General features: G+C 32.3%; 2 protein-coding genes across 7 annotated transcripts; both read left to right on the plus strand.

Moving 5' to 3' along the window:
- The first annotated feature begins 3108 nt into the window (after positions 1–3108).
- Positions 3109–6600, plus strand: LOC114166010 (probable plastid-lipid-associated protein 10, chloroplastic). Of its 4 annotated transcripts, none has more exons than XM_028050668.1 (8): positions 3109–3259; positions 3339–3492; positions 3589–3837; positions 4013–4108; positions 4777–4857; positions 5624–5710; positions 5992–6047; positions 6126–6600. In XM_028050668.1, exons 2-8 carry the CDS (start codon positions 3364–3366, stop codon positions 6238–6240), a joined length of 813 nt encoding a protein of 270 aa, XP_027906469.1. In that variant the 5' UTR covers positions 3109–3259; positions 3339–3363; the 3' UTR covers positions 6241–6600. The 4 variants fall into 4 exon arrangements, with proteins under 4 accessions (XP_027906469.1, XP_027906468.1, XP_027906467.1 ...); XM_028050667.1 differs by having other exon boundaries at positions 3344–3492; XM_028050666.1 differs by lacking the exon at positions 3109–3259 and having other exon boundaries at positions 3272–3492.
- A 284-nt stretch (positions 6601–6884) lies between these two features.
- LOC114165945 lies at positions 6885–8655 on the plus strand. 3 transcript variants are annotated; one of them, XR_003599822.1, is made up of 4 exons: positions 6885–7510; positions 7599–7735; positions 7967–8051; positions 8128–8655. XR_003599822.1 is itself a non-coding variant. In XM_028050588.1 (3 exons), exons 1-3 carry the CDS (start codon positions 7072–7074, stop codon positions 7994–7996), a joined length of 606 nt encoding a protein of 201 aa, XP_027906389.1. In that variant the 5' UTR covers positions 6885–7071; the 3' UTR covers positions 7997–8655. The 3 variants fall into 3 exon arrangements, 2 of the variants coding, with proteins under 2 accessions (XP_027906389.1, XP_027906388.1); XM_028050588.1 differs by having other exon boundaries at positions 7967–8655; XM_028050587.1 differs by lacking the exon at positions 7967–8051 and having other exon boundaries at positions 6889–7510.
- The last annotated feature ends 2869 nt before the right edge of the window (positions 8656–11524 follow it).

Consider the following 11524-nt stretch of genomic DNA (forward strand, 5'->3'; position numbering starts at 1 on the left):
TAGCATCATGACTTGCTAGGCATCAACAATAAAGTCTGTGACAATAAGAAAATAAGTTCTCAACCAATTGCAAATACAAGCAATGTATACTACCATGACAAAGTCCTTATTTTTTTCCCACTTTTCTTGATCTTATCACCACTAAAATTTCCTTTTTGTGGTGTCTTTGCTTTCAACTCATTCAATGTCTGTAAAAAAAACATAATTAAGAATAAATAGGCTTATATCATCTTGAAAATCAAATTGAATGTATTGTATTAAATTATTATTGAAAGAAAAACAATGCTTTAACCTTCAAAACTGACTCAATTGGATAACTTCCTTCAAGGTTTGGATCCACTAGTTTGTGAATACCTTTTAAAGGATTACCCTGTGAATTCAACACATAAACTAAAATCAACACAAAAATTTGCCTGTTTAAATATTCATGACTTAACCCCTAACACACATCAAACTATATATTCAATCTCAATCTCAAGAGGAAAATACACTAAAAACTGATTAATACAAGAAGGGAGAATGATTCAATATATGAATCATGTCTTGAAGTATGAACAATACATGCAAAGGAAAGTGATTAACTAAGAAATGAATAAATGAATAATAAGGAAAGGAGAAAACATGCAGAAACAAGTATTACTATCATATGTAAAGAAACAAATAAAAAATTACCATATTGGGTCGTTCTTGCATTTTGTCTGTCGCAAATCCTCTCTTCTCACTCTGCAAGTTCTGCATTCTCTGACCTTTTGCACTCTTAAGTTCATTTCTCCAATTTCCATTGTAATGAATACTGATCTTTTTGTTTTTTTGGTTCAGAATATGGACAAAGTAAAAAAAATCACACAAACTGCCAAATTACTCTTTGCTGGATATATTCTGAACAGGAAGGTTGACATTAATGCAAGGCTGAGAACTGAGAATCTTGATCTAGATGTTAATGTTCAATCAAACGACGCTCCAATGGTGACTGTGGAGGTGGTACAAGCCTTTCCACCGATGGCTCCGCTAGAAGAAGAAAAGGATGTCAACACCAAAGAAAAATAGTGATATATGTTAGGATTTAGTTTTGTTTCAGACATGAACGGTTATACATACGTTTTAAAGACTCCTTGGTTCATGTCAGTATACTGTTCTGTGATTGTTGTTTCGTGTTTTGTGACACAGTTGTTTGGTTGGTATACTTAAGTTTTGTGTATAGTAATTGTTTCTGAATTTACATTGGTGGTCCATTTTTTCATTAAATAAACTCTGATTTTCTCGAGCATGTTGATAATGGGTTTGTCTCTTGTCTCCAATGTGACATTATTAAAAGTTTCACTCATATGGTTCACAATTGTGTCGCATATGGCTCGACCACTAAATCTAGATTTGGACCAGAACCTGCATGAATAATAGCGTCAATATTGATATGCACATGAATCAGGTATTTGTACATAAATCACGTATTTGTACAAAAATCTACATTTGTACAGTAGAGATAACTTGGAAGTATATATTTGTACATTTGTACAGTAGAGATAACTTGGAGGTATAGCATAAAGTATATGTAAGCATCAATATTGAGCTCTTTAATAGTGTTCTGTTACTCATTTAAACGACGTTACACAAAATGATCAAATAAAACACGAATTGTGAAGATGAGTATCATTTTAAATATTCTTTCAAAATAGGACTATCCGCAACAAACACTACGAAAACGATGACGAAAAAAATATTTAAGCCTTATTACAACAACTATTACAACATCCTATAAAATCACATAGTCGTTTCATTTAACATGTGTCGTCTCATTTCTGTCGTTCTGCACTCTTGCACTCTCGCGTTCTACACTTTCGCCTTTTTCACTCTTTAGTTCTTCACTTTTCTCACTTTTCTCACTTTTCTCCAGTGACTTTAGTTTCTCCGCTGCTTCCCATTGTTCGGTCTTGATTATGTATGAATGCTAATCTTTTTTGTTTTTTTTTTTTCAGAGGATAAATAAGATAAAAAATCTTGAAGGATCGGCCAAACTAATCTTCGCCGGATACTTGTTGAACAACAAAGTTGATGCTAATGCCAGTGTCCGTACACAGTATGTTGACGTTGACATTAAGCTTCAATCCAAGGAGGCTCCAATCATGACGGAACTTCCACCAGTGGCAGAAGGCTCTCCACTGATGATGGTGATGGAAGGCTCTTCTCGTATTCTTCTGCTCGAGGAAAAGGAAGTCAATACTAAGAAAAATAGTGATATTGATTTTAGGATTGTAGTTTTGTTTAAGTTTTCAGTTTTGGTGTACATAGACATGAAACTGTTATACTTTTGAAACTCTTATCGGTTCATGTCAAAATTAGGTGTACAATATTGTTCACTGTTATTGTTTTTTGTAGTGATATAATGAAAATAGAATGATTCATATAGAATAATTATGATCTATGTATAGTTGTGCTTTAAGATAATTGCTTTAAGATAATTATTATAAGATATAAGTTAATAATATTCGAAAGGTGACACACCAACTTACTGGATGAATTTGTTCCCAAGATTACTGATCACATCAAGATTCAATTCAGTATAGGTATTTCCAATTATCCATGTGCACGCTTTACAAGTTTACTGCATATTTACAAACTTTAGACTTTTAATTTTAAACATTTGTTAATAATACATTTGCATAAATGTATAATATTTTGTTTGTTTTTAGTAGACTGATTCCCTGATGATCTTTCTGAGAAAATATATTTTTATGTTTCCTCCACATGTTTGCACTTTTAATAATTTTTTAAATTAATTTTAATTTATAAAACTCAAATCTAATGAAACTGAAATTTAATATTATTTGGGAATTTTTAAATTTAGTTCTAAATTTTTACGAATTGATTAAAATGATTTTAAAGATTAATTTGTTAATTTTGAGGAAGATTATATTTTGTTGTTAAGAGCACGGATGATAGGGGTATAACTGTTTCATGACTCCAAATTAAGTTTTATTTATTGGTATTATTTTTTTTATAGTTTAATTTCTTTTCTAATATATATATATAATTAAAAAAAACAACGAGGGTTATTATATATAATTAAAAAAAAAACAACGAGGATTATTTATTTAGTTTTGTGAGAAAAAAGTGAGAGAGAAAGGGAAAATTGATTGTGTTGGTTGTATTGTAACATCATCTTATCTCTCATTTATGAGTTATGCGGGAATGGGAAGGATGTGGTAGCTGAAGCGAAGCAGTTTGTCATTGGACCATAGCCACTCGATTAATAAAATCAAAGGTAATCAATTTAATTCATTCTTCATTTGACTTTCTGAATTCACATTATTTTGCGTTGTGTCATGTTGTATGAAACATAGTATAGATTGTCCTGTTTCTGCTGCAATGGACCTGGCTTTTCATTCAGCTTCGTATCCACCGTCTCTGTCTCCCACTTCCACAGCCAGAAGACCCAATTTCAATGTTAGCAACAAAACTTTCACTGTTAGGAACTTCTCCTTGCCCTCTGCTCTGGTTCGTGTTACTCACTCTTCCTTTCCGCCAGTTAAGTTTACCATGGCACGGCATTAAAAATCACTTTTTTTTTTGTTTGTTTGGGGTTATTTTAAGGCGTATGATTCTGAATTAGAGAGCAAAAAGCATTTACTTCTGAGCTCTGTTCAAGACACGCAAAGGGGTCTCTTAACAACTCCCGATCAACGCTCTTCTATTGAGGAGGCTCTGGTGAATGTGGAAGGCCGCAACATGGGTCACCCAATCAATCTGGCCAAGTTGGATGGAACATGGCGCCTCCAGTACACTTCTGCCCCCGATGTTCTCATCCTTCTCCAAGCTGCTGCTACACTTCCTTTCTTTCAAGTACATACCAATGCACTTTCAATTTCACCATCTCAAATCTATTCTCTATGCTTTCTTTATTCAACTTATATTTACACTCACCATTCTGTAATTAATGCAAGGTTTAGATGTACGGATGAATCTCTAACACCCTGCTTACCGTTTTGTTTCTTCATTTGCTTTCATGTTGAGATAGGTTGGACAGATCTTTCAAAAATTTGAATGTCGTGATCAATCTAATGGAGGTATTATCCGCAATGTTGTTCGATGGAGTATTCCAAATTTGTTAGAGGTGAAACAATACCTTCTTTTACTTTCTCTTGTCCTGTTTTCTGCTTAGGAGGCTGCAACTTCATAATACATGTTCAGATACTGGATTGTGACTTTTGCTTTTACTAGGACTACATTTTGCTAGTCAATTATTTACTTCCTTTCTATTTCTACAATATTGTAAAGAGATCAACCAGATTATATTAAACTTAGTTGGATATTGAATATGTTCTGTTGGAATTCTGGGTGAAAATACAAACTGTTTTTTGTATTTCTGCCACTTATATTTTCTTTTATCTAATTGAAATTTTTACTGTCTACTCCTTGAAGATGCATTGCATAAATAATTTATTTTACTGAGAGATGGGTATACTTACATGCTAGGTGAAAAGGAAAAATTAAAATTAAAATTGGATAAGAACATTTGGACTTCCCCTTTGTTTTTCTCGTTTTCTTTGAAAATGAGATGTACTTTAATGGTTTAACCTTTGTTGCAATAGGACCAATGGATAAGTTTAAGATCTATGATTTGCTTGAAAACTCTAAATTCTGTTTTAAAGGGTTTGTTCAAAAATGAAGCTCTCTTGCTAATTTATTGGAAAAATGAAATTAGACGAAATACCTGAGCTTGAGCTTTGGTACTCCCTCCATGAACCCAAAATTAATAAGCTCTTGTCCTTCTTCATATAGGAACAAGAAGGTGCTACACTACTTGTATCCGCCAAGTTTAATGTAGTATCTGTCCGTAATATATACCTTCAGTTTCAAGAGGTAACCATTTTCGCTGCTTGCATCCGCCAAGTTTAATTTTGTATCTGTCGGTGATATATACCTTCAGTTTCAATAGGTAATCATTTTCACTTTCTTGAGCATTTTTTATACTACAGTTGAGGTGCAATATCTGTCTACATAGATGCTGGGTTTTTAAGGATATACATAATTTCTCTTCTACGTAACTGGTTTGAAACTTTTGGAATGATCATCCACATTTAATTTCAGTTTTGGTTTTCATTGTAAGATATAACATTTTTCCGTGTTCTATTTCTGAATTGTATTATGCGGTTTATGAGTTAGTACGATAGGTTTGGCCTTGTATATAGCAGAAGAAAAAAAAAAGTCTATTGGGGCAGTAACGTGTATAACTGGACCAGACATTATAAATAGTCTGTTTTTTAGGTGTGGGGGTTATGTCGTTAATTTTCCTAGCTGGGTGGAATAAGCAGGGGAGGGTGAGGTCTCTCGAAACACCTCAATTGTCATTGATTGTTTGGTCTAATCTCATACTACATTGGTAAGAGATAGACAATAGAGGAATACACATACAATTTAATACATCTGTGTAATACTAGTCTTATCACAGTATTTATTTCTAAAGAAAGTGAAAAGAGTTCAATGTAAATGCCAGGCTATTTCTGTTTTGAACTAAGATAAAGAAAGCCCACTTACTATTGGTATTTGGGTATGAATATAATGTTTTTCTTTAATTGGTGTGATGCTATTATAACATTGGTCGAAATATGCAATTTATTCCTGGCAGATCACAGTTCAAGATATAAATATTAGTGAAGAGCTGCAGGCTTTAATAGCTCCAGCAATACTACCTCGATCTTTTATAAGTCTTCAGGTAAGTTAACCTTGAGTCATGGTTGTATTTGGATATGAGTTTTAATGTGCGCTATTCATGGCATAGGATGTGGATATAGTTGACCCCGGTAACTTATGTCACAAAGCCTGTGTTTGCTCCAATCTTTGGTGGCATACTTTATGGGAATGATCCAATATGATTGTGATCTGCATGAGAAGAGAACTAGTGCATAAATGAAAATTGTTTGCTAATATATTTTGTTTATACAGTGAGACAGACATTGTTTATAGGTTACACATAATTGTGCTTTTCTCCTGCAGATTTTACAATTTCTCCGCACTTTCAAAGCTCAAATCCCTGTGAGAGATCCAGGAAGGTATGCGCTACTTTGTTCAAATAGTTAGTGTTTTTTTGTTTTGACAAAAACAAATATGATGATTTTTTTTAATTGTAGGGAATCGGTGGGAGGACTATATTACCTTAGTTATTTGGATGATAATATGCTTTTGGGTCGTGCAGTTGGTGGAGGAGGGGTATTTGTGTTTACCAGAGCCCAATCTCTCTACTGATTAGCGTTCTCAAAACTTGTACTGTTTGCCGGCCATAGCACTTAATGAGCTTTTGTGAATGGAAGTGGACTCACTTAGAGCGAGAAATTGATCAGAGTTCTGGTTACTAAAGAAGGCTATTATATAGGCTATTATATCCAGTTGTTGTGTTGTTTTAATTTGAACTTCTTTTTTGTTTATGTATATTTGCACTGTTCCTATTGAATTCGTCATATATTGGCAAAGTAAGATGGTGAGTTTTGGTTGGTTGTAGAAGTGGAGATGTTAATATAAGTTATACATAAGTTGTACAACTTGAGACGAGTCTTGTAATCATTTTACGCTGCAAAAGATGGATAGTATTATATCTTGTTTGTTTTATCTGTTATTAACTTATCAGGTCATGTGTAAGTTGTAAGTAGTAATATCTATAGATCATGGTTGGTATGTCATGGGGACCAGAAAACTTAAACACTTGTTTCGGTTGTTGGCACTATTGAGTGTGTACGTGTATCAATCAGATTGGTAGCTGATAGCTTTTCAAATTCCAATTACGCAATTGAACCAGTCAATGAAAGCATCATTTAAACAAAAAAAAACATAAAACAGAGGGAGAAATGATTTCATCATCATGGGCCCCAATTAGCTCGCCCAACTATTATTACATTACCCTTGTAGGGTATGACTAAACCAATGGAATAGGGATGAAGAAGATGGGCACGAATATGGGAACCCATTCATTCCATTCGCTGAAGCTGTGGAGAATTAATTCACAGAATAGTAGAGTGCTTGTGTTATAAGTTTTGGGTCTGATTGGTTGAAGAAAAAGCGACGATGTGAAAAGTTGAAGTGATGGAAGAAGGGGATGAGGGAAGAGAGGAGAAGGTAAGTGGGATTGGGAAGGTTCCAGATGATGTGTTGATAGAGATATTGGTGAGAGGGGGAATAGGAGAGTGGGAACAGATAGCATGCGTGAATAAGCACTGGGCCAATCTCCTCAGCTCCCACAGTGAATGCTTCTGGCAAGCTGCACTTTCTTACCATTATCCACTCATGGCAGTTCCTTCTCTCCCTCTTCCATGGCCTGGCCCCATTCCTGTACCCAACAACTCCAAAACCAGATTCACGGCTTTATACATTGCTCAACGCATTTTTGCTTCCCATCCTCAAAATTTGCAGCTGCACCACCACTTTCACGAGATCGTTGGCCACACTTATCTCTTCTTGAAACGCCAACTTCAACTTTTCATTATGCCTCCCCACAGTGGAATTCTTCATGGAACCGTCATTGGTATGTGCTAACAACAACCACACTTCACTCTTCTTCATACTTGTTCTATCTTTTCGTCACATCTCAACTCTTCTATTTTATTTATCAGATCAGTTCATTGCCTGCGGCGAGTCCAGAGACATCGCCCACCAACTTGCTTCTCGGATTTGGCTTGCTGTTCTCCACAATTTGGACGACAACCACCACACATTTTCCATGCTTAAACGCCTTGCCCATGAAGGGGATGTAAGTCTCTCTGTCTTTCTTTCTGTTGCTCTGATAAAAAAAATTGTCCGAAGATGCAACCAACCAAACCTAACTTGTTTTTTCTTTATGAATTTCTTACTGATGAATTTACCTGTGCTTGTTCGTTTCCCCTTCAATTTTTTTCTGCAACACATGTTTCTACACTTCTCAACTTATCTTGGTTATCCATTTGGAATTTCCATCTTATGCTTATACCATTCAAATGTATAGCGTGATTGTACATGCCATCATCTAAATTGAAATCACAGGTAGCAATTTCAAATGTGTATATGTTCTCTTGCTGGCTATTTGTTAGGTAATTCACCTGTCATTAGTACGTTCGTTTGTTATGGTCATTTCCCTTGAATAGTTTTAGTTGTTGTTTTGAGCAGGTTTTTCTTCCATTCCCTTACACCAGATCATTAGAAGTACAGTGGAGGGTGTTTGAGAAGCTTTTTACTGATTTTCGTGATTGCTTCAACCAATCAGATTATTATGATATGTTGGCATGTGCCAAAAGCAGGTTTCAGCATATACCATCTTCTTGGTTAGGTTACTAGCAAATACTAATCAACCTAACCTTTCTGCTGATAAAATGGGCCTTTTTCTTTTGGAAAAAAAAAAGTATATATACCTTCATTCACGTATCCCTAGAATGAACCAGCTCTGAAATCCCAATGAATCACATCAAACGCTTTTGCTCCCATTTTTCTCTTGGTGCGTCCTTCGATTGCAAGGGAATTGTACTATTATATTTAGAACTTCATTTAAATGTGCTATTGGAGTAGACAAATTTTCTAACATATCTAATGATTTGTAGTAATTGGAACTCTTGAGTTGTTTGCTTCTTCGAATATTTAGTTTGTTGGGTGAGAAACTTTTGTTGAACTAACATTGCATTTGGGAATTTAGCTCTAAAACTTCCTTCTCTAAAGTCATTGAGGTTATGACATATTGCATTTCATAACTTTTCTTGGTGATATAAGATTAGCAACTTCATCAGAAGTTTTGTTCATAATGTAACCACGAGCTTTGACATTGAAAGGTATGTTTGTATGGCTTGACACATTTTACTATCTAATGTGGAAAATATTTCAGTCATGCAGTAGCTGTTTTACTATCTATTTGTCTTGATGCATTTTTACTGTGTTACAAATCCCTAGAAAATCTCCAATAGGAACATAAGGGTTTCATGATCAAGTCTCGTGAACTGATGTTGTGTCAGATATCCCAACAAAGGGGGATTTGGTCTCTGTTTCTACGTCCAAGAGTGTGTAGTAAACAAAGTTTGAAATAAAATGATCCATTTCCTGCATAATAATCTGCAAGGGTTCTCTGTTACTGTGTGAGAAGAGTTGGTGGTGGTGTTTCTTGTGTTCCTCCATTGTTATATACATTTTCCATCACTTTAACATCTTAGAGAAAGGCTAGCCAAGAGAAGATCAATGTAAAAGAGGAATAAAAAAACGAATAAAAAAGAAAAAGGAAATCAACTAATAAACGAGTAATAAAAGCACTTAAACTAACAAAACCCTCGACATGGTGTTGGACTTGTTCAGAATTTTGACAAGTGTACTAAGTTTACACGAATGAAATGGGTTTTAAGTCTAAATATTGCATTTAGATGAATTAGCATACCATTCAAATTATAGAACATTTGATTATTCATTTAAAATTTTGAAAATAAATAAATATTCTGTTTCTGAATAAAAGAAAATAGTAAAAGATAAAAAGGTGAAAATAAAGATGAAAAATAAATAAATGGAATAAAGTGACAAAAATAATGACAAGAGATAAAAATAAAGTTCATAAAGATAAAGTAATCTCAGAAGAGGTTTTTGAATATTTAACAAAAACATTAAAAGAATGAAGTAATAAGTTTTGTAAACCACCCTTCCAGTAAATTACTTGAAACCAAGTCTATTTACGTTAATGAACTTAATGTAATTCATTATAATTTCAATTCTTAAGTAAATTATAATCAATCAATTACCATCATAGAAGATGAGTTTTTAAATACAACTAATTAAAATTAATTTATTTGTAACATTAGTTTCAATTAAGTGTTCTTCTCGACACTCCATATTTCAAAGCATAGTATGATACCGGTTAGATCTCAATTAATGGTAAAAAGTGATTAAATTAATATAAACATAGAGAAAAACAATATGAAATAAAGTCATAAATCTAATATCAATCGTCTACATTTCCATGGATGAAATTCGTGATAAATATGTAGAGAAGTGTTTTTCAAAGAAGGAAAGGATCTATTTTGGTTACCAAATCCTATGTAACATGTCTCCTTTAATCTTTATTTATAATAATTTATGTGGTCAGAATAAAATATATTAATGAATTTTCTTATATTCAGCACTTCTATAAAATTACTCTATTAAATGTCATTTATTGATTTAATTCTATTTATTTTGTTTCAAAATTTCAACAAACCATTAAAATGTTTAGAAAAGTATTTTTCAAAAAATGAAAGGATGTATTTTGTTTACCAAAACCTATGTAACAGGTCTCCTTTGATCTTTATTGATAATAATTTATGTGGTCTAAATAAAATGCATTAATAAATTTTCTTATATTCAGTATTTCTATAAAATTACTCTATTAAATGCCATCTATTGATTTAATTCTATTTATTTTGTTTCAAAATTTCAACAAACCATTAAAATTCTCCATATATTAAAATAACAAAATAAAAGATAGATTCTAAAATAACTAAAATTCTAAAAGCTTAGGATAATTTATAAAAATAATAGTAAAAAACACAATAATTACCAATAGTTTAGAAAAATTCAAATCATATATTATCTATCTATTAACATTATTTTTAAGTTATTATAATATTAATGATATCATGTTCGAATATGTTGCAATATGTATGGTGTTTGTAGACATTGACATATATTATTTTGTACAGGACATTGAATATTATTAAAATTAATATAATATGATAATATAACAACGGTAATAACAATTAAAATTATTATTAATTAATGCTATTATTATGTTTAGCTTATTGATTAGGTTTTATAAAAGTTTTTATGTACACCTTTCTATGTGATAAATTCACTTTAAAAATATAATATTTTTTTTCTAACAATTACTATATAAATGATAAAAAAAAAAAATACTAGTTAAAAACGATGACAACTGAATCTTCCCATATAAGATAGTAAAGTATCAATGAAAAAAATAATAATAATATATATATATATATATATATATATATATATATAATTTTTTTTCTGATGTTTGTTTGTATGAGATAATTTAAAGAAATCAAAGAGGTACACTGCGTAGGGCTTTTCAATTTTATTAGCATTTAATATTCATAATCTCTCGGGGGTAGGACCTGATATTTTTATCAATTTATCTGTGTTTGTCAAGCATCACTCATGTTATTTTCTGTGTGGACATGTTTTTCTGCCTAATGTACATTGTACTCTAGAAAATATCAGTAACTTTTTTGGGCCTCATATATGTTGTTAACTGTATGTACCGAGCTACCAATTAAGCATCCTGAGCTCTTTGCGAGTCTTGGAATTGCACAACCAAAGGTAGTCTCTCAATTTGCAGTGGATGTTAAATTTTATGTCATTAAATCAGCAAACTTTGGATGTTAATTTTCTGTTTGCTGAATCTCTTGAACACATCACAGCGTGTACTGCTTTGAAATTCTTTGAAAAAAAAAAGATATTTTGGATGAGAAAATTGAAATTGAGGAATTTTAAAAAAGTATTTTAAACAACAAAAGTAATAAAATTTAAAATTTTCTGA

The sequence above is a fragment of the Vigna unguiculata genome, chromosome 10 (assembly GCF_004118075.2).
Source record: "Vigna unguiculata cultivar IT97K-499-35 chromosome 10, ASM411807v1, whole genome shotgun sequence".
In the NCBI taxonomy this organism is placed as follows: domain Eukaryota; kingdom Viridiplantae; phylum Streptophyta; class Magnoliopsida; order Fabales; family Fabaceae; genus Vigna; species Vigna unguiculata.

What these genes read in the sequence shown, in the direction of transcription:
- LOC114166010 (XM_028050666.1), top strand. Translation starts at nt 3,328, where the DNA reads ATGAAACATAGTATAGATTGTCCTGTTTCTGCTGCAATGGACCTGGCT. An exon ending in GATCTTTTATAAGTCTTCAG is followed by an intron (nt 5,711 to 5,991) that starts GTAAGTTAACCT and finishes TTTCTCCTGCAG; the next exon opens with ATTTTACAATTTCTCCGCAC. An exon ending in CCTGTGAGAGATCCAGGAAG is followed by an intron (nt 6,048 to 6,125) that starts GTATGCGCTACT and finishes TTTTAATTGTAG; the next exon opens with GGAATCGGTGGGAGGACTAT.
- LOC114165945 (XM_028050587.1), top strand. Translation starts at nt 7,072, where the DNA reads ATGGAAGAAGGGGATGAGGGAAGAGAGGAGAAGGTAAGTGGGATTGGG. An exon ending in TCTTCATGGAACCGTCATTG is followed by an intron (nt 7,511 to 7,598) that starts GTATGTGCTAAC and finishes TTTATTTATCAG; the next exon opens with ATCAGTTCATTGCCTGCGGC. An exon ending in GCCTTGCCCATGAAGGGGAT is followed by an intron (nt 7,736 to 8,127) that starts GTAAGTCTCTCT and finishes TGTTTTGAGCAG; the next exon opens with GTTTTTCTTCCATTCCCTTA.